The sequence below is a fragment of the Magnolia sinica genome, unplaced genomic scaffold (genome assembly GCF_029962835.1).
Source record: "Magnolia sinica isolate HGM2019 unplaced genomic scaffold, MsV1 ctg167, whole genome shotgun sequence".
Lineage (NCBI taxonomy): Eukaryota > Viridiplantae > Streptophyta > Magnoliopsida > Magnoliales > Magnoliaceae > Magnolia > Magnolia sinica.
In genome coordinates this window covers 1,403-29,342 of record NW_026682771.1, presented here as the reverse complement: position 1 = coordinate 29,342, position 27,940 = coordinate 1,403, and the positions used below count along the sequence as shown (strand labels likewise).

The 27,940-nt window shown below is 38.0% G+C and overlaps 1 protein-coding gene across 2 annotated transcripts; it reads left to right on the top strand.

Moving 5' to 3' along the window:
• Window positions 1-25,067, top strand: LOC131236063 (probable leucine-rich repeat receptor-like protein kinase At1g35710). Of its 2 annotated transcripts, XM_058233149.1 has the most exons (11): window positions 2-172; window positions 13,533-13,680; window positions 14,584-14,655; window positions 15,530-15,601; window positions 20,505-20,576; window positions 20,687-20,830; window positions 20,979-21,059; window positions 21,976-22,047; window positions 22,175-22,246; window positions 24,284-24,355; window positions 24,444-25,067. In XM_058233149.1, the coding sequence occupies exons 1-11, from the start codon at window positions 31-33 to the stop codon at window positions 24,532-24,534; spliced, it is 1,038 nt and encodes a 345-aa protein (XP_058089132.1). In that variant the 5' UTR covers window positions 2-30; the 3' UTR covers window positions 24,535-25,067. The 2 variants fall into 2 exon arrangements, with proteins under 2 accessions (XP_058089133.1, XP_058089132.1); XM_058233150.1 differs by lacking the exons at window positions 21,976-22,047; window positions 22,175-22,246 and having other exon boundaries at window positions 1-172.
• The last annotated feature ends 2,873 nt before the right edge of the window (window positions 25,068-27,940 follow it).

The following is a 27,940-nucleotide window of genomic DNA, read 5'->3' as shown; positions in this document are numbered from 1 at the left end:
GTTCGAAAGGGAAACTGTTTTTCATTTCTGATGAAAAACAGTCCTTTTTCCTTTTATCAGTTCTGCTGTCTATTCATGAGAAAGATGGGCTCTCCTTCGACGACAGTCGCTCGGATCTGTTGCCTCTTTCTGCTTCTCTCCGTCGCTCGCTCCAAAACCCTAAAAAGAGACGGTATTCCTCCCTTACTCTCGTTCTTCTTCCTGATGCTATTAGATCGTCGTCTCTTGGAAATATTAGGGCTTTCTTCTCTGGATCTTCGATGGTTGATCGAAATTAGGATGCATTTGGATGTGTGATTTACCTGAATTGCGATAGTTCAGTTCAGAAACAAAGCGGCAATGACGAAATTTCAATTCGCTTCTTCCGTACTCATATTTCAATTTCATCTGTGCTGCTTCTTCTTCATTCTCGTGATTTCATCTTAGAGCATTGCTAAGAGGCTTAATTGGTGAGCTAATCCCCGTGCAAGATCTGGGCTGTTCATCATTAGCGGCCCGCCGCGTGTTTTCTGGGGCCTGGAAATTGGGCCAGTCTGTTTAATATCTGGGCCAGAGTTGTATGACGAATTTGGATTTCTGGTCTGTAGTGTTCTTTTCGTGGAACTTTTGCTTACCTTGCGTGGGTATGTACTGGGGTCACTTTCTCTAAATTCAGGAAACGACTTAACATGCACGAAATCCACCCTGTCCATTAGGTGCATCACCCATTGTTCATCCTTGATCCCAAAAATCAGGCTTAGTCAACGCTTAGGTGGGCCACAACATAGAATTATGCTTAACAATCTCTAAATTCACATAATGTGGCCTACCTGAGTTTTGGAATACTGTGATTACTGGGTAATTATTTCCTCCCAATGAGGCAAATCATATGAATGGATTGGATGGCATACAAACACCACGGTGGGCCCTACACAAAACTAATGGTGGGTATCCCATCCCAACTCGTTCCTAGGTTTTGGCCTACCTGAGTTATGGATGGTCATGAACTTTGGGTTCGAAGATGAAGATGAGGCAGCAGATCCGATGGATGGGGTGGATCTCATGAAAATTCCACGTACATGGCTCTCCGCGCATGAGTTTCTGTACCGCAGCTCTTTGGCCTTCCTGAGCTGAGTTTGGGCCTCAACAAAGAAATGCTGGGGCTCAACTGAATTATGGATGGATCTCATAAATATTAATGGAGCATGGTAGAAGAGTTGGCTCTGAAAAATCCTGCTCCCTTTAGTAGCTTTAACATTTCCTTGTCCTCTCAATGGAATTTAGTTTCCATAATTTTATTTGGTTTTGAATCTAAGCTCTGTTTCTGTTTTGGAACGTAGTGAGAGAAATAAGCTTGCTTTCTGGTTCTTCATACTCTAATCTATGTAAATTTGGGCATATCTTTTGTTGACTAATCTTGCACATGCTTTGAGAATTGGATCTGTTTTGCCATCTCACTTGATTGGATAGAAATAGGTAGTTTGATATTTTTTTGATATGGTAAGAAAATTTGGTTTATCTTACTTCCATACACGTGGAACATTAGTAGCACAACCCAAGCCATTGATCTGATGGACCATCATATGAAGGGGCTATTGCCTCAATTGCACAGCAATCAGAATAAGTTAGCCATTGCAATGGTGGCCTTCAAATGGGTGGCAAGAAATGGTTGAGCAAAGGAAAGGGCATTGATCATGCAATACTGCAAATGGCCCACATTTGATGTGAAAAGTTGTACTGATTATGCAGCTAGGACGATCACATCATGGTGTTGTTTGGGCTATGGCCAGTCTACATGGTGCCTGCCAAAGCAATGCTTCTCACTGCCCTACATGTGTGGCAAGTGTATGGTGAAGGTGATGGAGTAGGCTTAAGCCTCCATCTCCAAGTAGGCTTAAGCCTCTATATATTTTCTGTATTTCTTTATTAATAAAAAATCAACTTGTACTTGACCCTTATATTTTTCATATGATCTCTCAGATACTTGAATGTATTAATAATAAAAAATCAACTTGTACTTGACCCATCTATTTTTCGCATCTTCTCTCAGATACTTGAACGCATTAATAAAAAAATCAACTTGTACTTTGACCCTTATATTTTTCATATGATCTCTCAGATTGTTGAAAGTTGTGATTTCTCTCAGAAACATTGTTAAAAAGATTGTGATTCTTTTGGAAATAATTAAGCGATGGAAGTTTGAAGTAATGATTTTTATATACTGCATTGAGAAAATTCATCTGACCTTTTTACGTTATTAGTATTTCATCTTATGGTTTCTTGTCAATTGAATTCATCATTGTTTTCAGTCATGTGATCTCCAATGTAGTTGAAGATAATATTTCTGTGTTTTTTAATTGAATGGGTAATATTTGAACAAGTTTTTTAAGTTAGGGTTCCATGACATGGTGACAAATTCTCTCTCTCTCTTTTTTTTAAATTTTTTTTTTTTTTCCTTGGATCCCTAATGCTAGACTGACTTGTATCTCAGCCATTTCATAGTCAATTTGCTCTACTGCTTAATTATGCTTAGTATGTTAACCTCAATTGATAGGTTCATTCTTACATTTAATTGTATAATGTGACGATGAATTCGACTTGTCTTTTGTTTCTTACTACTAATTTGAATTTGGATATTTTTCTTGTTCATTGACCTCCTCATAGGCTTATTAGTTATTACTCTATTGTGGATATTTATAAACTGGGTTATTGATAAACAGTGTTTCAAATAGCGCCCGTAGCGTACGCTATGTAGCGTAGCGTGGCTGTAGCGCTACATAGCGTCCTAAATAGTGTAAATCCCCTATAGCATATGCTATAGGGGTCGTAGCGTACGCTACAACTACGTAGGGCGTAGTGTAAGCTACAATGTATTTTTTAACTATTTTATTTATTTTATTACTTTTTTCATGTTTTCTTTGTATCTAATATTGAGGAATGTGACACTTGTATTGTACTTGATACTTTTAACCTATGAGATTTTTATTTCTTTTTATAATTGTGACTCGTGGTTTCAATTAGACATTATTAATTAAAGTGGTTTGCTTAGAAATAATTATTTGATTTGATTTATATATGTAGATTGGCTTTTGATAAATGATAACTAATAAATCGTTTGAACATGCTTATAATTGATAAAATGAATCATCTTTTAGGCATATATATATATATATATATATATATATATATATATATATATATATATATATATATATATATATATATATCCTTGTTTCCACTATTTATTATATTTGCCCTATTTTTAAATTAAAAATAGAAGTATCGTGTAGCTTACGCTACATGATACGTATTTATGCTACACGCTACAGAGGGTTGAGCGCTATGCATCACGCTACCGCTATTTAAAATACTGTCGATAAAAGAATTAATTGGGTTGAAGTTAGACTATTGGATTTTGAATTAGGTTTCATAGTGTTGGGAGTAATTTTTGATGGTTTTTGATTTCTAGTTTCACTTGAATTTTTCCATATTTCCATCAAATTATCTCTCATATAATTAAGGGGTTCTATGGCATCTTGGTTAATGGGATTTGGAGTTATATGGTTAGATTTTTAGGGTTCAATAGTGTGCAAGACATATTTTCCCTTACTACTGAACAAATCAGCCCTTTTTGTATGAGTTGATGTCTTGCATGCTTTGGAACTAGGTTTTTGGTGCATCATAGTCAGCTAGATTTAAATTAGAAGGTTGATAGTGTGCTAGTGAACTAGGGTTTCATATTGTAAGCATGACAATTCAAATTTTTTTCCTAAGGCTATAGACTCGTTGAATACATTGGTGTACACGACAATTCAGTTCGTCTTATGGTTTGTTATTAGAAAATCAGTATCATTTTTCCCTTTTATTTTTTACTTATTCTTTAAATTGAGTATTAGGAATTTAGGATGTCAAGGTTCAAGTTGGTTGGGTTTGGGAATTAGGGCTTTGCAATGCAGTGAGGAAGTTTAGATCGAGTTTTGGTATTGTTTGATGGAGACAAATCTGAAATTTGCAGTCTATAATTGTTTCAATCTTTGAGCTTACTCCAATTAGTTGGGATAAGGGTTAGATGATGATGGTTTATTTTAGTCTTTTAAACTGTGCAGAGCTGTACCTTTGGCCAGCTGACCTAGCTTTAGGCTTTCAACACTATCAGCAGGTTGTAGGAGTGCTTTGATAATTGCTTCAGTCTTTTAGTAATATCTTCATCTTCTCAATAATTTTATACACAGGGTATAGAAGAAAGAAAATAATTGCTTCAAAAAAAAAAAAAAAAGGAAGCAAGAAAATAGGACCAAAGATAAAAGGGAATTGAAGAAGATAGAACCTTGTGAAGTCTCATTAAAAGAAAGAATAGGCTAAAGGAGTCGCACTCCTAATTTCAAGAGTCTCACTTCTAGAGATTCAATCAATCACTGGCTAAAAAGGAATTTCTTTAATATGGATGTCATATATCATCTGTAAATCAGGCATAAAGCCAAAGAAGTCAAGGCATGAACCTTTGGTCAGTGTACATTAATTCAATAATCTTTTAATGAGTTGTGATAAAGAGGAATAGAAAGGAAAATACAGGGAGGGAGGGAGTTGGGGGGTGGAAGCTAAATATTGATGGGAAGGATGTCTTATGTGTGGTAGTTGGTCAGGGATGACCATGGTAAAATCAAGCTTGTTTTCTCATTCCCGCTCCTGGTTGGTGACTTAAATCAGTTGGAATTAGAGGTAATAAACCAATCTGAAACTTATCAAGAATCTGCCAAGCTTCTACTGGATCATTATCAAGGATGACTCCAACAGCAGGATGGCATTAGCTTCCAGGACTATCCAAGAGGCAATTAACTGTAAGGGCCTGTTTGGATTCATGGAAAGCATAGTAAAGGAAGTAATGTTTCTCAGGAAACCTTATTTCCGGGAAACTGTGGGAAAGGAGACATTGTTTTCCTTGTTTTTCAATTTACTGTAAGGGCCTGTTTGGATTCTTGGAAAGCGTAGTAAATGAAGTAATGTTTCTCAGGAAACCTTATGTCCGGAAACTGTGGGAAAGGAAACATTGTTTTCCTTGTTTTCCAACAGAAGTTTCCTAGAAATTTAGGATCTATTTTCAAATTTATTGCTTGGAAAAAACAATTTATTGGGAAAAAAATTCTAGGTAGTCATTGGCATGTGCCAAATTAGCACATTGGGCGCACATGGGATGCTTGAAGATGGATAATGAACATGTGGCATATGTGGCATATGTGGGTGCTTGAAGCTGAATTGTAGCAAACGTGGCACATGTGAGGTGCTTGAAGTTGTACAGTGGCACAGGGCACGCGTTGACTCATTTGACATGTGGGCACTTGAAGCTAGATGACAAAACTTGCGCACATTGGTACCTTTGGCACATGCGGCATATGTGGAGTAATTGAAGATGGATGATGGCACATATGGGGTGCTTTGCACATTTGTGGAGCCAAAGAAGATGAACGGTTGTACATGTGGCACATTAGCACACGTGGCGCGTGAGAGAAGCTGGATGGTGGCATATTAGCAGATGTGGGACACTTTGCCCATGTGCAATACAAGATAAGGTGGATGCCAGGTGTCCCGTATCGGTATCGGTTGGCGTAACGGTGCCCTCCGAAACCGATACGGATACGGGGGCGTAACGGCGATACGGAGGCGTAACGGCCCGTAACGGCGCAAATTTTTTTTTTTGCCAAAAAAATATGAAAAAATATTGATTAAATCCGGAATATTCTAAGCATTCCAAATATGCATTCATTTATAAATTGGAACATGTTTATGGTGGTGTAACGGTCCACTATTTGGTGAGAAGTTGTATCGGACTGTTTGATTAATTTTTTAACCAGGTAACTTGAATTTGACTACAAAATTCATATATTTAATTTTTTTTTTTTAAATATGTAATTTATATAACAACTTGATATTATTTCTCCCTATAGTTCTTTAAAAAAAAATGAAATTAAATTTAGGTAGATGGCGTTACCAATTTGGGGCTGACTTGGAGGACCAATCTATTCTCCAAATCAGCCTCAAATTCATGTTATTTATTGTCATTATCCCACTTATAAATTGGTGGACATTTATTGGATAGTGAATCATAAAAAAATAAAATAAAATCAAAAGGTCCTATTTTAAAAAATAAAAACTCACAAATTAATAATTAAAACTATTTAAGTAATTTGATTTTGGCATTGTGAGTTAGCAATTGCAGTCCATAATTTAATTGTCAAATTTTAAGTTAATATACGTCTCGTGTACAATTATTTAAGGCTTGAATTAGGAGGGACTCAGATGTAAAGTGCAACACGTGTCAAAGTTTTTTGGGCCCCACCCGTGATGAATGTGTTATATCCATAACGTCCATTCATTTTGCCAAATAATTTTAGGGCATGACCCAAAAATGAGGCACATCCAAAGCTCAGGTGGATTGCACCATAAAAAACAACAATAATTAAATGTTCACCGTAAAAAATTTATTGAGGGCTAGAAAAGTTTTAGATCAAGCTGACATGTGTGTTTTCCCTTCATCCACGTCAATGTGACCCACTTAATAAGTTAGATTGAAAATAAACGTTACAGTGGACTTTAAGAAAATTTTAATAGTGAGCATTCTATAACCATTTTTTCCTATGGTGTGGTCCACCTAAGATTTGAATATTACTAATTTTTTGAATCCTAACATAAAATGACGTGGCAAAATGGATGGACGATATGGATAGAAAATATACATCATAGTGGGCCCCACTTGGGTCTGATCACATTGGATGGAAAATAAACGCTACCGTGCGCGTACGAATTATTTAACGTGAAAATCATTATCTTTGTTGCTATTTTTGGTGTGGTCCAGATGATATCTGGATATAAGTCATTTTTTGGGCGGTGCTCTAAAATGATCTCTGAAAATAGATGAGCGGTGTAGATGTAATAAATACATCACTGTGGAGCCCATATAACTTTGATCTCCTTTTAACCGTTCGTACAACTCGGAGCTCGAGGAGTGTCAGCGCGCGTCTTTGCGTGACACGTACCTACATCAGTATTAAAAAAAAAAAAAGGGCAGAGAGGGAAACGAAAAGAAAAAAAGAGGGAAGGAAGAGAAAAGAAAAAAAGAGGGAAAGGGGGAGGAAGAGATTGAGAGAGAGAGAGCGAGAGAGTGAGAGAGAGAGAGAGGAAGAAGAAGAAGAAGAAGAAGCAGCTGCAGCCGCAGCTGCTCGAGAAGAAGAAGAAGAAGAAAGAGAAGAAGAAGAAGAAAAGAAAGGAAAAAAAGGTGAGGTTTTTTTTTTTTTTTTTTTTTTTTTTTTAGGGCCCGTCACAGCCGTTACGGCCGTTATGGCCCGTAATGGCCCCGTATCGCGTAACGGGTCCCACCGTTACCGTTACGTATCGGCCGTTACGGCCGATACGTAACCGATTTGGGATACCCACTGGATGGTGGCATATTGGCACATGACGCATAGTGGCACGTGTGGGGCATAGCGGAAGATAGACAATGGCTCATTTGGCACATTGGCAAATGTGAAATGATTGAAGATGGATGGAGTTACATTAGGGTTTAACCATTGAGAAACTCATTTTCCTTTCATCAAAGGAAATTGCCTTTCTTAGGATGGTGGTGGGAAAATGTTATTTATTTATATTTTCCAACAAAGACAGAAAGTGGGAAAAGATGTTTCCCATGAATTTCGCAGAGAAAGGCTTGACAAAAAACAAAAACGTTAGTTTCATTTGAAACAATGTTTCTTTTCCTTTCCATGAATCCAGGCAGGCCCTAAATGAAGTTAAAGGGCGGATGTTTTGGTATTTGATTTCTTTCAATCTCATCCCTAGAAAAGCCAACTCCCTGGCAAGTGTTTCTCCAAGGAGTGACCCTGATGCTCATCTCTTTCTCTGATGAAATTCCTCCATAGGTTCAATCATATGCCAGTTCATCTAATGGGATTCTATGTTTGTAACAAATTTCTACTTCTGGCGTGAATATTCTTCTTGTTCTTTTTTTTTTTTCAGCAGCATTGTCATTATTCAACGTTGGCAATGGATATTGATCCATAAGTTATTTTTAGAAGTATATACAGCTACCTGTAGCTATCCACTTTTACATAGACATGTGGTAGAACTATTTCTGTAAAGAATCTACAACTGGCAGCCAAGTTCTTTCTATTTATACAATATGTAGCAGTTGCACAAGCTTCCTTATATATACAACAGGGTCTGTCTCAACAATAAATACAATTGGCAACAGGTACATGCACTTTTGCATGCAGTAGAAGTGATTTTTGAACACTGTACAGGCAGCTACATCTAACTCTGGAAACATAGTGCTTTTCAGCACTAGATATGCAGCCTTTTCTTTAGAAACAGTTCTTTGCGACATAATCTCGAAATTAGGAATATCTTCAAATAGCAGTAATGCAAGGGCATTTTCACACCAGGCTCGAGTGGGGTAGCCTGTGGGATGCGGGGACACACTTGGGGTGGGTGGCCCATGTGAAGCAGAACCCATGTGAAGTGGGGCTCATGAGGGGATTCGGCTGAGGTCCTAACCCATGCGATGTGGGGCCTGGGCTATGAGATAAAGGGATTGATTTACCACTCTCTATCAGTTCGAGATTTTAAAGCAAGTGGCTAATTGTCTTGCATCAAAGTGGTATCAGATCGGGAGGTCTCGTGTTTGAGACTCCTCACCGGGGGTGATTAATGCAGGGGCTTTCACATTAGGCTCGAGTGGGGTAGCCTGTGGGATGCAGGGACACACTCAAGGTGGGTGGCCCGTGTGAAGCGGAACCCATGTGAAGTGGGGCCTAGAAGGGGGTTTGGCCGAGGTCCTAACCTATGCGATGCGGGGCTTGGGCTATAAAATAAAGGGATTGATTCACCACTCTCTATCAGTTCGAGCTTTTAGAGCAAGTGGTTAATTGTCCCGCATCAAGCAGTTTATAGATTCAAATTGTCAGTGATAAAATAGAAACATTGGGATTTAATAATGGGTTGTTTGCAGTCTATAAAGGGGACTGAAAGCCATTCCCAGAAGATTATTCTGTGATTCCGTTAATGGGAAGATTTTTCTGACATGTTGGTCGTCTACAGTAGATGATTTTGGGGTCATCCATTCTATTTGGTAGTAGGGGCACCGGTGCATGTGATTCTTGATCTTGATTAGCATCTGCATGTGGTCCTTTTATTGTTGAATCATTGCCTCTCAATTTGATTATCCCGCTACTAAATAAAGAATCCTGATGATATCTGACTACCGAAACACCCCTTTGTACAGCCATATGAAGCAGAGTAAGTTTTGTGCAAAGAAAAAACCCATGGATATATACATACAACTTACATATAATCATCGTTGTCATCATCACCACCATCACCACCACCACCACCACCACCACCACACACATTGTCATTGTTATGATCATCATCTCACATGTGCACATGCACGGCCCCCGTCATCATTGTCGTCGTCGTCATCATCATCATCATCATCTAAGGTCGGATACAACTCTGTAACACAGACACACACACACACCCAAACAAAAAACATTTTGCTTATAAATTCCCAAAAAAAATCTGCCAGTTGGACTTGCGGGCCTTCACAATCCATTGTTTTGGCCATCTGGTTGACCCATGTGCCTTGCAAACAATTGGATGGTCCATCCCATTGGGTCTGTGGACTTGAGAGTCCAATGGGACTATACATAATGGCCTGATCTTTCTCAAGCAGCAGTTGGGTCCAATGGTGGACCCAAATGTTGATGCAACAGTCTATCTTGCATCATTAATGATTGAGATCCTGCCATTCTGTTTTCGTCTGTCTCTTACACCTTTAAAATTTAGTCTTTTGCTATCTTCATTTTGAAGTTTGATAGGCAGATTGATGTCAATGATCTTTTTAAGTAGGGAGAAACTTTAATTGCCTTTCGGGTTTTTATTTTATTTATTTATTTATTTATTTTTATGCACACCGGCACCCCACACATTCACACACCCACTTGCATCACATGGGCACTCCATCCCTGGTCTCAGTGTTGAAACAGAGTATGTCTACCACTGAGCCTTTGGGGTTACTTGTTAGTAAATTGCCTTGAACTCTGGTTTTATTGTCAATTGATCTATTTTTTACCTAATTGTTTATTTGGAAAGTGCACAAATGCGAATTTTGTGTCATTAGTGAACTGATTGTAATTCTCAATTAACTTGTTGTTTGGAGAGTGTGGGGTGTCCTTTCCTGAGTGATTGATCCAAGCCATCTGATCATCCACATAGGGTTGACCCCTTTCTGCCTGATTGAAGATCATATCCATTGGGTTGAAGATCAGGCCATGTAATCGTCTTGATTGCAAATGTGGATCGCATCAAGGATCCTGAATCCAGATTGAATCAGTTGAAGATATGAACCGGTCCTAATGAAATATCTGGACCAAATCATTGGTCTGATTGGATGATGGGGCCCACAGATCCAACCGCATGGCCTAGATTGACCATTGATTGGACTAGAGGGTCCACATGTCCGTCCAACTGGTGATATTTCTAGGGTTTTTTTTACAAACCACATAAGAGAAAAGGATTCCAGTTTTTTTTTTTTTAAATTATTATTATTATTTTATATATATATAAAGCAAGAGAAAAGCATTCCAGCTAATATTAAAAAAGAAAGAAAAAGGGTCTACAGTTCAAATCATGTAGGACAGTCGAATATGGGCTGTGTATACAACCTAACTCGTTGATTGTAATCAACTTTTTTTTGGGGTTATCAACCTGTCTAATAGACTATTACATAGCTTGATTGCAATAGCTTACGTCATGGTCTATTACATTGAGCCTTTGGGAGTTTTATGCTCTCATTGCCAGTCCCCAGGCTGGATCAAGGGGGGTCGTGTCAGGCTGACAGCCGGTGTCAAACTTATGCCAAAGCTTCAACAAGAATCCGAACAATATGACATTCCAAACTCATGCTTGGCATTTCCTACTTCGTGACCTATGGTCTAAATGAAGTTATGGCCCTTGATAGAGTGGAATGGCAGAAAGGGATTCATGTAGCTGACCCCATTTAGTTGGGATAAGGCTTAGATGATGATGATGATGATGATGGTGAAGTTTGGTTTCCATGTTTGCCTTGCTTTTCTTTTCTTTTTCTTTTTTCAATTACAAGCTAATTGAGAATAAATTGGGCCCGATACATGTGGGCCAATAGCAGTAGAGTATGGGATTTTATTCTAGAAAGTTTTGTTTAGGAGATTCCTCAGATTGTGAGGTTCACATAGGCCATACATATGACTGCGCTATGAGATCAATTATCGTATGAAAAGATTGAGTTAGGTTTCGTATGACTGAGAGTCTCAGTCTTATGCGGTTTCAAGTTTTATACTAGAAGGCTGTTGGGACTTGGGTCATCCCATAGTCCATTATTTGGGCCTAGGTATCAATCTTGTGGCAATCAATTGGAGGAATTCAGCCTAAAGGTGGCATGTGGTTGAGTTCTATCAATTTAAGTTCAAAATTTCAATTTTGATGCATCATGGAGCTGTCTCAATGGTAGAAGTCTGTTAAACAAGCCTGAAATGGCAGGTGAACTAAAAGTTTTGGCAGCTGAATTTAGTATGATAGACATTCCCCTGAAAGCAAATGTGGTAACATTCTCACCACTGAAGAGTATGATCTCTCAATTTTTTTGGATGACGTTCAAAGTTAAATAGATGGAATTTGAAAATAGGGGGTTTCAGCATATTGTTGTGAAATGTTTTAGTTAAGAGACCAAGTTTGTAGAGTCAGATATTAGAAGGATCCAATGTTGTCAAAATCATTACCGAATCGCAAATTGTAGTAGGGGTTGAATCATATCGAATCGCAAATCGTATCTAAGATTATTTTTTTTTCTGATTTCTTAAGAAAAACATTTACAAAAAAATTTGGAAAAAATATAAGTAAATCGGAAAAGATAAAAAAAAAAAACTCATCAATCATCCATTCCCCGTCAATATGTACCAAAAAGTAACACTTATCATGATATTATCAATTGAGAACATGTATATGGTATGCATATTTTCATGATAGCAAAGGATTCTTGTCTTTTTTCCTTTGTTTTCTTTTGTTGTCTTTCAAAAAAATTACCTTAAAAAACATACAAGACTCTTAATAATTTTGTTCTTTTTTACCTTTCTTGAGTGTAGAATCATGTTAGAAAAAGTGGCATTCGATTCCATAGGGTGAATAAAAAGATCTTGATTTCTTTGTTTTGGATCTTTGAATATCAAAATCCCCAAATCTCTCTCTCTCTCTCTCTCTCTCTCTCTCTCTCTCTCTCTCAAAAGAAAGAAATGAGGATATTTTTAATAAGTTAAACAAAAGAAGGAAAAAATGTTTTTTAAGTAATTTTTGGGCCAATATATGCAGTCTACAATTATTGTATGATTTGATGTGTTAATCGTATGATTCGATATGATTCGTATGATTATTTCGGATTTGTGATTTGGGCATACAATTCAAATCGTACACCCATATGATATGATGTGAATCGTATGGAATCATACGATTCTAAACACTGGAAGTTTCAATGGACATAACATATGATCTGGGCGCATATGGTATCGGGTACTTACTCCTCGGTGGTAGACTCACAAGAGTTTCAACACGAGGTCATGGATTTGAGTACCCTTTGTGGTGTGAGTTTGTGGGTGTGTGTGGGTTGTGAGCGCATGTGTAAAAAAAAGGCGCATATGGTTTCTTAACTAATTTTGTAGAAACTAGGAGTTCAGTAATTGGATATTTGGAGTGTAAGTTATGGGGTTTGTTAGACCATTTGAAAATGCTTCATGGAGTGGTTTGTCTTGAGGCATGATATAATTCAGTTTTAGTTTCCTTACAGGTGATTTTTGCGGTGCATTAATATTCAATTATGGGAAATTCCGACTGCCTTTGGATATAAGGTTCTCCTTGACCTGTAATCTGATTCCCCACCGATTAATAGGAAACGAGCATGATTTGTCAACAGAGTTGATATTGTGACACTAAAGGGTTTTGTTGAGCTATATCTTTTAGGTGCTATGGGGAAGAATTTCAGTAGACCATCTGATACAAACCATCCTAGACTGTAGAATTATGTTGTCTTGGAATTCCCTGGTAATAATTGTAAACACTGTTCCTTGGTTTCTTTTATCTTAGCATCTGCTGCTCTAAAACTGCTCAAGAATTTCCTGTGGTAAATCTGTTCTGTACAGTTATATTCGATTTATTATGTTAATTAACATTGCATGGTGAAAATGAGTGAATCCGGATTTGTTGCTGTATTTCTGGGAGTCGTGGGAATCATCTGTTGCCTTCTCAATGAAGCAAGTTTCTGGGTCGTGACATGTCAGGCTTTTATCTTTCTATTATCTTTCAATTTAAGATCTTGTGGGTGAACTAATGTGGCTTGGAAGATGTAGATTTGATGTTGGTAAATTAAAAGGAAGAGACAATCTCTAAAAATAAATGAATAAATAAAATGAACAAAAGGAAGAGACTCTTTGGGTTATTTGGGTTCTTTCTAATGGTTGAGAATGATATTCTTGTTGCAGTGAAAGCCTTGAATGAAATAAAGGCATCTCTGGGATGGAGAGTGGTCTATGCATGGGTTGGAGATGATCCTTGTGGAGATGGTGACTTACAACCATGGACTGGCGTTACGTGCTCCAGTCAAGGAGATTACAGGGTTGTGACAGAACTGTAAGAAAAACACATGTTATTTGCCTGTCTCCATCAGTCTTCTGTTTTCAATGTTGTTGTTGAAGGGTCCATTTTCTTTAAAGTACATTTTTAAGTCTGGATTCCAAAAGAGTTTCTTATAGCTTCAGTTCTGCATCCTACGAAGGTTTATTTGCATTTAATTTGTATTTTAACTGAAGATACCACAAATCCATGCCATAAGATTAGAGTGTTCAAGTTAGATTTATTCTGAATCATGTATCAAGTATGAGCGTCAAAGATGTGTTCAAGATGAGATCAAAATCTGCAAGCAATAATTGCCTATAGTCATAGTGGTCAAAATCCCACCATTTACAATTTCAGTCAAATCTTAGGAAAACAATTTTAATGCCACTTTGAATCCCTTTTTAGATGATTCCAGCGATTCTATGACTGAATCTTACGATTTACGATTCAAATTGTACTTGTTCTTTTCTTTTCCAAATTTTATTCCGCTTCCGTTTTGTCGTATCGTATTGTACGATTGTGGTGGACTTTGTAAGTGGGGCCCAAAGGTATATAAAAATCTTTTTTTTTTTTTTTTCATTTTTAATTTTTTATACATTTCCCCCTTTTTTTCATTACCTTTTGCTTTTAAAACATGTAAAAGGTGCGCCTCTATCAGAAATCCTCATTTTCGTCTGTAGAGGGAGGGAGGGGAGGGACAAGAATCCTTTAACACTATCATGATGCATATTGATGACTTTTAAAATTTTCTGATTTATTTATTTATTGCTTTTTTTATTTTTAAAGAAAATCAGATAAAATCCTACAGTTTATGATACAATTTGCGATTTGATACAATTGAAATAATGATTTTGACAAAATTGCATATAATTTTGAAGTTGATCTTGAGATCTTATTATGACCATTCTTCACCTGCAGGGAGGTTTATGCTGTATCAATTGTTGGGCCGTTTCCTACTGCTGTAACCAATCTGCTGGATCTGACAAGGCTGTAAGACCCTCAGTGTTCTTGATCTTTTGATAGTATCTGTGAATTCTTATGCCCCCTCAATGTTATATAACATACGTACTCATATATCTCTCGATTATGAGCAAATACTCTCTTTTTTTCCCTTCAGTGAGTGTCCTTTAGTTCCATACACTTACTGGAATAGTAAAAAAACTGATTTTGAAGTTGCATAGGATCTTTGTGTTCACTTTTTTGTTATGCCAAGCCAATCCATGCATATTTTCCTTGTTGTGGTTTGTATGCATTTCTATGCATATTTTCCGATCATCATGGGGACAAGAGGCTTCTGTTGAACATTTTGTACAATTCCTAGGGTACGCAGCAATAGTGTGAGTTCACCAGTACAATTTATCAACCAATATCTAACTTCTTTGTTGTGCAAGTAGGTAAAATTCTATAGAGTAATACACATGATGCATTGTGATCACCTGAATCCTGCACCCAATGTGCTGCCTTTTCCCTTCATGCTATTCGCCATCATACTCTAAGCATTTATATATAAAGATGTACTGAAAACTAAATATATATAAATGAAACCTTAAGAGTTGTTTTTGTACGTTGATCTCTGCCAATGCACCAAAACCATTTCTAAAGGTGCCTTGTCCTTGTACTGTGGGTTTGTTTCTTACTACCATGCGAGCTTAGGCAAACTTGTCGTGCCAACACCATTTCTAAATGGTGCATTGTCCTTGTTGTTGTGGGTTTATTTTTAACAACTATAAATGTATACATGAATGATCATTCAACTTAAAGTATATCAAATTACAACAGATACAGAGTTTGAAGTTACTTCACTCCCATTACATGGATGTTTCTTCTAGGAAATGCCTAATCTGTCCAATTTTTTGTTTGACAGGGATCTCCATAATAACAAACTGACAGGGCCAATCCCTGCTCAAATTGGACGGTTGAAACGTCTTAGAACACTGTAATTTCTACACTCATTTGTAGCTATTTATCACTTGGAATATTTTTTGTTTGACTTGTTCTTAGCACGGCATGTAATTCTTTCTACCTTATGCTTTTCTTTTAATTCCATAAGCTTGAGCAAATGCATAATAATCAGATATAAGCATTTTTTTTTTTTTGGAAATATAATAAAATCTAAGCAGTTATACAAATACATTAAAGAAATCAACATATTTAGCCTCTGAATTCAGTTTTATGCATAGATATTTAACATAGGTTATGAGATTGTCGAAGCAGAGGCATGTTATCTGAGGGAGCTGTGGTCAAGGAAGAAAAATCCATTTTAAATAACAGTATGAGAGTGTAGTCTTTGCATGCCCCTTCTTGCAGTTGCATTCTTACATTTTAGACATGCTGATGCAAGCTGGTTAATTTCCATTATCAATTTATGTACAATCTTTAAGCTTCCAACCATTATTCCTGCAAGGTTAGGTTTGGTAGGAAGGAAATGCAAATTGATGCAGGACAAATTCTGGCATGCAATGATATTGTTTGAAGAAACAAGGGATAAAACACCGCTTGCTGTTGCTCCCTCAGTTTCTTAGAGGGAAAACTTTGTTGAAAACCTCACAATTCTTTGCCAGGAAATTGCAACTGCGTAAGCTCCGTAAACACAATTTGCAGTGGTATAAAACCTCAAATTGCATGAAGAACACTTTTCATTTGTAAAATCATAGAGCTGTCAGGTTTCCACAGTTAAAATAGGGCTGATCTTCAGCTTAGGTGGAAGTTCAATGCGATAGGCATTTTCTTAGAGTCGTTTTTTGACATGGTAAGGTCCCACATTTCTTGAGTGTATCTTGCTACAACCAGGAGTTGTTCTGGCTTAAATCAGACCATTGCCTTGTTGTGTCCTTGAATCCAAGAAAGTGTTGTCTTATGTCAGTTTATCCTTTGTGGGTCTCATTCCTCTGAGCAATATTACACTTGACTTCTTCATGAATCCCCTTGATATGATGCACAAAATCCTTAACATCTTGATTCAGTCTGGTACTAATTGGTACCTGTGTCTAGGGTGTCGAGGTTGAAGTCCATTGGCAGCTTCAAAAGTGGTTAATCTTGTAGTATGGTGTGCAGAAAAGAGTTGTAGGAAAATTTTTCTTGGGATTTAACGAGATCCTTAAATTTCCAAGGCTTCTGTTGACCACTTCAGTCTTTCTGTTATTGGTTTGTGGATGATATGTTATGCCCTTGAGAACTTCAATTTAGTTCCCATCTTTACGCATATTCCCTTCCGGAAGTAATTCATCAATTTATCATCTCAGTTTCACACAACTGTTTTAAAACTCCATCTAGTTGCACCACTTCCTTGAAGAAGAGGTTTGCAATAGGCATACCATCCAACGTCTGCCTACCACTTTGATGCAATTGGAAGCACCAATTGGCTTTAAATCTTTTCTATTCCATTTCACTAAGTTCAAACTCTGCAACTAAGATGGAATCAAAATCAGAAAATTCCATATTTGAAAACATGAAAGAATGGTTGTGGGAGAATCCCTAAAGCCTCTAGTCAAGTACTAAGATCCCTAGAAATTCCCTCTCTTGTACCAACAAGTGACGAAGTTCAAAGATTATTATTATTATTATTATTATTATTTCTCCAATGCATCATGCTAACCAATGTTCCATGAGGCCTTTTATGAGCATAAAACAAAAGCAAAGCCCGAAGGTTAAGTGAAATAACTATTTTGCCCACACTTATTCACATATAACGATAAGGTTTATTTAGTCATTCTAATAATTAAAGAAAAAAAGGCACAAACATGGAACATAAAGCTTGTCATGCATGGGAACATGTGGGTCCCACACATGAGATCATGTGGCCATACATGTGATCACATGGGTCCCACCCTATTTCTCTTTCATTCATTACATGAAGAGGGTTCATTTCCATTATTGAACAACTTCAGTCTTGTTATCTTTCCCTGTGGCCATTCCTCTAACCTGCTTGCACTGCTGGGTTCTTAGGATTCGTTGATAATACGGTTTGAGAAGACTAGAACATAATACATGTCAACATCACCCTACCCTTATACTAGCCATTTGTGGTTGGCTTTATGGATCCCGTTTTGCCAATCGATCCTATCGAAGGCCCTGTCCTTGGTAAGTGAACAAGCGTTCATATCCATTCTCACCACCTGAATCCAGGTCCTTCTAGATCTTCCTCTCATCCTCTTTTCAGGTCCCTCTGCCTAGTCACCAAATCAATCTTCGGCCTTTGTCACACATGAATGAACTATCTCAATCTGCTCTTCATTGTTTTACCTCTTATTATGACTACTTTTTTGCTCGGACATGATTCATGTAATGAGATTTAATGCAGCTATGTGAACTAAGTGAATGTGGTTTATGAATCAAACTAATCTAGAATGCTAGCTTAGAGAATCCATTCCACAAGTTGAATGAACGCATGGCAAACAAAACTCAGCAAATTGAAATCAGCGGGCACTCTGCAAACCATGGATTTCAACCAGAATCCAAACTGAACTGAATTGTTAATCACAAGGCTTCTTAATAAAGTTATTGTTGCCTTCCAAATTTGTTTTTGAAACAGAGGACTTCCGATCATGGTCTGCAAATTGAATCTAAACTTAACCAAATTGCAAATCTGGCAATTATGATTATAGATCCAAAACTGGCCTAGACAAGCGATGTTACTTAGATAGTCTGATATGAGCCATGACGCACAGATTTTGAAATCCTCAGGGATGGGTATGAGCATAGGATCCGGTTGGGTATTGCTCAACCATACCTGAGTAAGTTCTCATAAAAAAAATACAACCAGACCTGAGTAATTTATTGTAGACCAAAAAATGCAATGTTTTTAAATATTAAGAGAAAGTATGTCAATATTATTCTATCGATAAAAGATACTGAAATGTTAAAATTATAATCAGGTCCTTGTAGCTTGAGCATGTAGGCCTATACCTGAGTAACATAGAACATGAGTATCTTATCCTGATACTCAATTTGAAGGGTAAATTTTGTATTCACAAGGATATAATCAATATGGTATCCATATTCCTGCGCAGTATAAGACATCTCGTACAACAAGAAACTGGAAATGATCCAAACAAGGTTTGCAATGTGAGGAGAACGACAAAGAAAGGGGTGTGACACTCAATTAATGCCTTTTAGCTTATTCAGGTGTGGCTGCAGGGCTATTAATACACACGAGAAGTGGGGAGAGCCTCCAATTCCAGTACATGCCTTAAGGAATTCACAACATTGTTTAAAAGCTCGCCAAGTCTATCGACTCAGCTTGATTGGTGTTTGAGTTGATTCAGCGAGATTTTTTTTCCCCCACTGAGTACTGTTGGCAAGTTGAGTAAAAAATGCCTGTATGAGAAGGAAAAAGGGGTTCATGGAGTTGAGATTGCAAGGATGTCTAGACAAGGAGGCTTAATGTCATATCATGCAATGCGTGTGCAATTCTTGAAGGGATTAAATAAAACCTCTCAAAATTTGTTTTGGAGGGGCATGAGGAAAGCAGGGTTATTTAATGGTTATGTGGAGGAATATAGGGTTAATCCTTTGACATCAAGATTTGGTAGATGTGTGTGTGTGTGTGGGCGTATGAGCTATAAATATTTCATTTGGAGATTTAGGAATTATTTAAAGTTGTCTCTAAGACATTAGAGTTTCAATTTTCAGGAGTCCTTATTTGTTGAAGGGAGTAGTTTCTTTGTAGGTTTTGGGAACTACAAGGAGGGTGTCTTACGTTAGTATATTAGGAATTCCTACAAAATAGGATTTTATGGGCGATCAACCAAAGAAAGGGAGAAAATGGACGGGTTATTTGGGTTGTGTGATTGGGTTTTTGGAGTCTTTTAAGTATATGCATGACAAGTAGGGTGAGTTTATGCATGTGAGTTTTACCTGTTGGCTGGTTTCATTCTTATATTTTGAATTAAAAAAAAAAAGAAAAAAAAGAAAAAAGATTTGAGTTCTTAGGAGAGAATTCTTACAGTTTGTTTTGGGGAGGGAAGGAAAATTGGTCGATTAATGGTGACTATTTGTATGAGGTTTAATGTAAAAGAGTGTTAGCCTCTATTTCTCTATGTTGTAGAGAGCCTTGATGGGACATTGAATTGTAAACAATAAACGTGTGGTTCAGAGAGAGACATTGTTAGGTGGAGTTTTATGTCTTGGATATAAGAGTTGCTATAATCTGGAGTCCTTATTTGTTAAATGGGGTTGTTATTGAGCTGGCTTAGGGAAATACAAGGAAGGTCTTGGAGTGCAGCAAATTAGGAAAGCTTACAAAGGAGTTTATGGGTGGACAACCAAACAAAACAGAGAAAAATGGAAGATTTATTTGGTTTGTGCGACTGGGTTTTTGGAATCTTTAAGTTGTTGTCAGATTAGATGAGTTTATACATGTCTGACTCACAGACTGATCTCACAGTTTGATTAAAAAAGTTGACTAATTAGATGAGGATTCTTTTCTTCTATTTGGGATTAAACCCAAAAAATCTAGGTGGAACTCTCTGGTATATGTGGATCCATCTTTCCCTTCTCCTCATAATTTCTTCTTCCTATATTATCTCTCCCTCTACTCCATAAAACCCAAAAAACAGTTGCTGATGGCAATATATCGCAATTCTAAATTCTGGTCGATATTATATCCATACATTTGTGAACTGGTTCACACACTATTTGATAGATAATTCTTTATTTAAACTTAATTTACTGTTAAGTATAAGTTGTTTCTTGATTCTGATACGCTTAATTTCCTGTTAAGTATAAATTGTTTCTTGATTCTGATACATATTGATGCAAAGAAACATGCTTCCTATTTGTAGTCAGTTATCCATACTTTTTTTTTGGGGTCATTTACTGATTTATTTTGTTCCTTTTAGAAATTTGAGGTGGAATAAGCTACAAGATGCAATTCCTCCTGAAATCGGTGAATTAAAGAGGCTGACACATCTGTGAGTATTTCCAATATTTTCACCCTGCGTATTTGGTTCATCTTGTCCTGGAGAAAATTTGTTTCTTTCCATCCAACTTCCCTTTCAGATTATTGACCGAAACTTGACAGGTACCTGAGCTTCAATAATTTCAAGGGGGAAATTCCCAAGGAGCTTGCAAATCTACCAGAGCTTCGTTATCTTTATCTTCATGAGAACCGCTTTACCGGCCGAGTTCCTCCTGAATTGGGCAATCTCCCATACCTCCGGCATTTGTATTCTCCATCTCCTGTGATCTGGATTCCATATATGAGCATGGATTTTCTATCTTATATATGACCATTCTCTTGTTGTTGTAAAAAGTTGTTAAACTACATTTTATTCTTCTATTTTGCTATTCTGTTAATCTAAAGTCTGTTGCAGAGATGTTGGTAATAACCATTTGGTGGGAACCATAAGGGAGCTCATCCGTTTTGAAGGAAGCTTTCCCTCTCTACGCAATCTGTAAGTGGATGTTAATATTAGCAATATGCAAGGGTTGGTGACATATCACATAAATACAAAAAACACACTTTCCTAATGCTTGCTCACATGAATTCCTTTTTTATTTCTCACATGAATTCCTTTTTTATTTCTTGCATTAGCTTTTGATATCCAAAACAAGGAATCAAGTGCTAGCAGTAAGTTTACATGATATATTTTAACTTGAAACAAGATTTAGTACATTTCTATTTTCCCTTCCATGTCTTCTTGCAAGGTCGTAATGGGAACACCTTTTTTTTTTTTTTACACACGCACCCGACACACACCCACACACACCGTCGTGGGATTTCACCACCCATGGGTTTCGAACCCAAGACCTCGTGTTGAAACTCCTCGGAGTCTTCCACTCGGGCAAGGACTGGAACCCCTATGGGAGCACCTTATTTCATTAATGAGGCATAATATGCTCTTCCTAGCTAGGGTTGTAATTGGGTTGGGCTGGCCCTTGCCATACCCAAGTCCAGCCCACTTTGGCCAGGCTAAAGTTTTAGGCCCAATAAACCAAAGGCTGGAAAGCATATAAGTTCAGGTAGCGGGGCACCTAATTGGGCGGGACTCAGGCTTGCATCTTGACTAAACACCCAACAATTAGGCCCAACCAGGCTTATTTAACATGGGAGAGCAAAGTATTTCACTGGCAGGCCTGTTCTGGCCTGTCCCCTATCTTGGTTCCTTCGCTCACTGGCTGGGCTTGGCTGGGCACGGGGCTCAGGTGTTTAGCTCATGATCTTGACCTGGATGTGCCTATGCTCGGCCCTAGTTGTAAAACATGCAGCTTGGTCATTTTTAAAATTTTCTTCTATTGGAATTTTTGCATAACTGTCTACTTGGAGTTGTTCAATTTCCAATGGATTTATTCTATAATGTTTGTATTTAGGTATCTAAATAACAATTTCTTGACTGGAGGTATACCAGCACAGCTTGCAAATTTGACGAATTTAGAAATACTGTGAGTATCGGTATCTAAAATGAAATTGACTACTTAAAACCCTGTTTCTACTGCCTTTTAAAATTAACTGTGATGGTCTACCTGCAAATGTTAAAATTTCTAATGTTTCTTAATCTTTGGGTTGCAGATACCTGTCATACAACAAAATGTCCGGGATCATACCTTCTGGGCTTGCCCATATTCCTCGATTGACTTACTTGTATGCTCACCATCTCTATCTTTGACTTTTACTTTTAATGGTGGTGGATCCCTTTTTTTTTTTTTTTTTCTGAAGACACGGGGTGTCCCCACCTCTTTTTTTTTTTTTTTTTTGAAGGATACTAATCCTTGCAGATACACACAATCACCCACAACCACGTGTATCGGGTAAAGCCAAGGAGGGGAATCGAACCCTCACCCATAGGGAGCAAACTTACAGTGAAGACCATTCGCCCAAACCTTGTTGGGTGTGGTGGATCCCTTTTTATTACTTGCTTATTATTTTTTTAGAGGATTTCTTAGTGTGCCATAACCTTCTTCTTCTTCTTCTTCTCCTTTTTTTTTTTTTTTTTTTTCCGCCATTGCCCCACTATTTTCCTCTATTATTTCATCGGTTTCTATCCATGAATGTGCAACTCTGAGTCCAAGACGTGTCAAAGTGCTTTGGTCCAGGAATATCTAGATGCCACAATGGGAGATTCAGCCAATGATGAAATGTTGATTTTATTCCTCTTCAGTGTCCATTGCAGTTCACTTTTTCCTTTCATAGTGGGTGGGGGAACACCGGGCATGTTTATCTATTTGCATGTATGCGTTCTATGCATGCAAATGTATGTTACCTGCATACATCTGCATCTGTGTGTATTCTTGTCTTCCACTTTTCAAATTGGGACATGCACACACACACGCACACACACACACACACACGCACGCACAAAAACACTTGCCAATTGCATGAGACATGGCAGAATCATGCATATGTTTCCAGCAATACCATCTTATGGGAGACTAACGATGATTTTTAGCCTTGGTGAGCTTGCGAATATGACTATATGAGGAGATATGTGGTCTTGGTTCTAGGCAAAATGTTTTGTCTGCTCAGGCTGCATTTGGATGCATAAATGAATTCAATCACAAACTTTCATATCAACAAAAATCATTGCTGTTGCCTGGCTTTCATGATCAGGAAGTGGCACTCAATTTGCAGTTTCTTAACTTATGTTCCTTCCATTTTCCACTTGAAAGTAACACAATTTAGTTTGGAGACAGTCCATCAAGACTGAATGCTAATCAATCACAAATCAATTTGATAGGCATCCAAACACACTGTGATTTAGGTAGAAAGTTAATGAAATTGCAGACACTCTTGAGAATAAAAAAAATTTGTTGAAAAAACTAAGGTAGGGCATAGGAATCTTGATACAGGCCAGAAGGCCCACACCCTTGATTGGGTTCTTTATATTGCCTTTATCCTGATGTGATGTTTCTTGTATTTTCTCTTCTTTTTTCCCACTTCTTTTTTGCCTTTCCTTTCCTTTTTTAAAAAAAAATTAAGAAATAAAAAGACCTTTTTTTATTTTTTTATTTTTTAAAAAAGAAGAATAAGAAGAAAAAGGCTGCATGTCTTTCTATGCATGTGTGGTTCATACGCTCATGTTTGTATGCAGTCATCCAAACGCACCATGATTTAGGTAGAAAGTTAATGATATTGCAGTTGCAGACACTCTTGAGAAGAAAACAAAAATTTGTTGAAAAAACTAAGCTAGGGCATAGGAATCTTGATACAGACAAGAAGGCCCACACCCTTGATTGGGTTCTTTGCATTGCCTTTTTCCTGATGTAATGTTTCTTGTAATTTTTTTTTTTCCTTTCCTTTTTTTTGAAAAAGAAATAAAAATGTCTCATGTTTTTTTTTTTTTTGGAGAAAAAGGCTGCATGTCTTTATTTGCATGTGTGGTTCATATGCTCATGTTTGTATGCAGTCATGAAATCATGTCCACATATATTTGTATGTAATTGTAAAGCTTGGTACTCTGATTTTATGAGTCAATGAACACTTTGTTAGGTTGGCTGATCTTTTGTATAAACTGAAACCTGGAGTTGGAACTGAAAATCTGGCTCAACTGAGTTATCCTAGCTTAGTTCTAAGCTAATTAGCATCTAAGAACATACTAGTGTGTAAAATATCCCTGTAAATATATGCATGCGTGTCCAATCATTTTCAAGTTTTGCACTTAAAAATGACATGCATTTTCAGGTATTTGGATCACAACCTATTTACAGGGCGGATTCCGGATGCCCTCTATAAACACCCCTTTTTGAAAGAATTGTGAGTTTCTCTAACTCAAATGATGCGGTTAATGCTGTTTGAAACGCTTGGGAATAACTTCACTTGATTATTACATGTGTGGATGCAGATATATTGAAGGCAACCAATTCAAGCCTGGGGTGAACGGTAAAGGCGGTCACAAGGTTCTTGAGGTCTCGGATACGGAGTTCCTATTTTAATTTGCATTTTTATATTCCTTTAACTGTTGTTGGATCACATGTTTATCATATTTGGTCTTGCATGCTTCACTGGATGAGACCCTCTTGCAGCCACAGTAGGATGGTTGGAACCATCCATCTGCTGGGGAATGGATAATCCTCAACATCCGTGAGTGGCATTGCAAATGAGAGGATGGCACACAAATGTAGTCCGTGACCCAACATATATGGGCAGGACATCTTTTCAGTGTTTTTTCTTGGACGTTGCCCATCGACTTTGGTTCCTTGTAGCTGGATGGTTCTCATCATCTGACCACAGCTGCATGTGGCCCAGTCCCGTGATTGACGGGTATGTACTGCTGCACATGCAAAACAAACTCCCAACCATTACGATACCACTTGATAGTTTGACTGATTCAAAAGGCCTGTTCCCAAGCTTCTTTTCCCACTTGTATTGTTTATTAATGCATCAAATCAAAACCTTACCAGTTTGGTGATTTTCTTTTTTGGTTAGTAAATTTATGGGGGAACATAAAGATATTCTTATTGATGTACATCGTCTGATGCTGGACTGTGAAATGATGTTTTTTGCTCGGCTCCATTTATAATGCAGGTGGGGACAACCTTTCAATCATCCAGGTTGTTCATTTGGCATGCCCTGACATGCCCAAAGTCTCCACCATCAGATGATCCTAGCCATTCAATGGGCTCTTCCATGTTTTGGCCCCCAGTTGACTGATCTGGATTATGGAAAGGTGGGCCCTCAATAGTTTCGGGGCCAAGTAAACAGAGTGCTGTGTTGCTTACCTGAGCATTGTACATTTCATCTTCATTTCATGCTGCTTGTGGTCTGGCTCCGAGGGCGTGGGTTTTTTCTATTGTCTACAAGTGGTGCCCCGTAATTCAGTGATCCAGACCATTGGCGGGTGTTGCTCTGAACTGTGGATTGGACTGACCCATTCCTTGAAAACCCTGCAATGAAAGATTTTCAATACATATCTTAAGCCTTTCCCTGAGAGAAATGTCCAAACGATGTGGCACGTGCGCTTTCACATCCAACCGGCTTCTTTCAGATTGCGTACCGAGTAACTCAGTACTTTTTTATGTGCTGAGGAAACTCTGTTGGGCCCACCGTGAATGTATGTAGTTTATCCATGCTATCCATCCGTTTTTTCAGCTCATATCAGGGGTTGAGCCTAAAATTGAAGCATGTCCAAAGCTCAAGTGGACCACACCACAGGAAACAGTGGGAATAATAATTTCCACGGTAGATACCTTCCTAGGGCCTCACAGTGATGTTTATTTGTCATCCAACATGTTCATAGGATCACACAGACATGGATGAAGGGAAAACACAAATATCAGCTTGATCCAAAACTTCTGTGGCCCCTAAGAAATTTTCAACGGTAGACGTTCAATTCACAATGCTTCTTGTGGTGTGGTCCACTTGAGATTTGAATATGCTGCATTTTTGGGTCCAAGCCCAAAAATTATCTGGTAAAATGGATGGACCGAGTGGACAAAATGCATAAATCACAGTGGTGCCCACAGAGTTTACTCAGATCCGCTTCCCCCGCAGGTTGTTACCCGAGTGGTGGGAAAGGCGGGTCCAACCAACCATAAAGACCACTTTGGTTGAGAACCAGGGTTGCCCCCATTCATCAGGAGGGTTGAATAGGATGAAATGAAGGGAAGGTTGATGGAATGGCCCCCTAATGACTGGATTGATCCGTCTCTCCCCAGCTATTATCGTTAATGGTGCGGACCATCTTTTGCACGGCTCAAATGTATTTTGAAGTCACAACTGAAAGCTTAAGGCTGGCATTTTAAGGAAATGTTTGGGTTGGGTTATGGTGGGTCCCGATAGGGCAATGATCTTGATCACTGAACCACGTGGCCCAATCAACGTTCTGCTACTGAGCTACAGGTTCCAAACCGTAAAGAAAAGTTGATAGCAATCGAGGCATATTAATTACCATTTGTTTGGACGTATGGTAATTTACCGTAAGTTTGATTTTTCGTGGAGCCCACCAATGATCTGTAAGATGAATCCAATGCGTTGCATCTGGTGGTGTGTTTCCCCATGCCCACCATACACCCCAAGAAACATCTTATTCCAAAACTCACTGTATATGGAGCGTTTTCGTCTGTATACCTATCCAAATTGTTTATAGGGTGCGTCTTATCAAGATGGACTACCGAAATATCTAACTGAACCTTATATATAAGGTGGGCCACACCTAGGGGTGTACATCGAGTCAACCGAGTCGAGTTGGCCTCAGCTCGACTCGGCTCGGCCACCAGCTGACCTTAGCTTGAACTCGGCTTGATTTAGCCTCGAGCTTGATTGGCCAGCTCGGCTCGGTTTGGTCAGTAGCTCAGGCCAGTTCGAGCTGAGTTCCAGCCAAGATCAAGCCAAGTTCACCATTGCAGCATTTTCACAAACACCGGGACTGCACCTTCAAAATCTCACTGTATTTGAGACAGCAACAATGGTTTTATAGGTATTTTATTAAACACTTTCTAAGCAACATAAAAATCAAGAAAAAAAGGGTGTTGGTTTCATATACATACCTTCCTTGCCACCGGCCACACTTCTTTGAGTCATTTCATCAAACACTTGGTGAGCAACATCAATATCAAAGTAAATGAGTCACTGAAGTGAGCAACATCAATATCAAAGTAACTGAGTCACCGAACTGGTTCGATCCGAGTTGAGTCGAGCTGGGGCCAGCTCCAACTCGGCTCGAACTCATTTTCGAGCTCAAAAAATCAGCTCAACTCGAGAACTCAGCTTCGAACCGAGTTGAATCAAGCTTTTTCGAGTGGAGTCGAGCGAGCTAACCGAGCTAGCCCGGTTTGTGTACACCTCTAGTGATGCTTAGCTCGCTCGGTTTGTGTACACCTCTAGTGATGCTTGATACACAGGTGCATGAAATAATAAAAGTGGTGTATATTAATTTACATTAAACATAGTAAATTAAGAAATTTACTGTATCTCAAGTTAAAAATTAAATCGGTTAAACATTCCTAATCTTTGATCGATGGACACTTGTTTGTTGAAATCAGACCATTAGATGGTTTTTACTTTTTAACCGTTCAATAAATGTCCACCAAAGGTGAGAAAACCAAACAAGGGTACATGTATTCATGACATATCTAATAGTTTCTCTAACTTGAACAGTTGAATTATCCGTATTAAAAGTACGTACTTTTTAAGTAATAACACAGACTTTGTTTCACCGGTGAGATCATGGGATCGATTGATTGCACGTGTAAAGTGGGCCGTTGTGGATAAAAAAAAAACTAAAAGGAGTAGATTTGGTGAGGCCCTGCATCACCAAACATGGTTTGGCTCTAACCATGGATGCCACATTAAACCTTAATGTATGTATTGCATATCTATACTGTCCATCTGTTTTTCCAG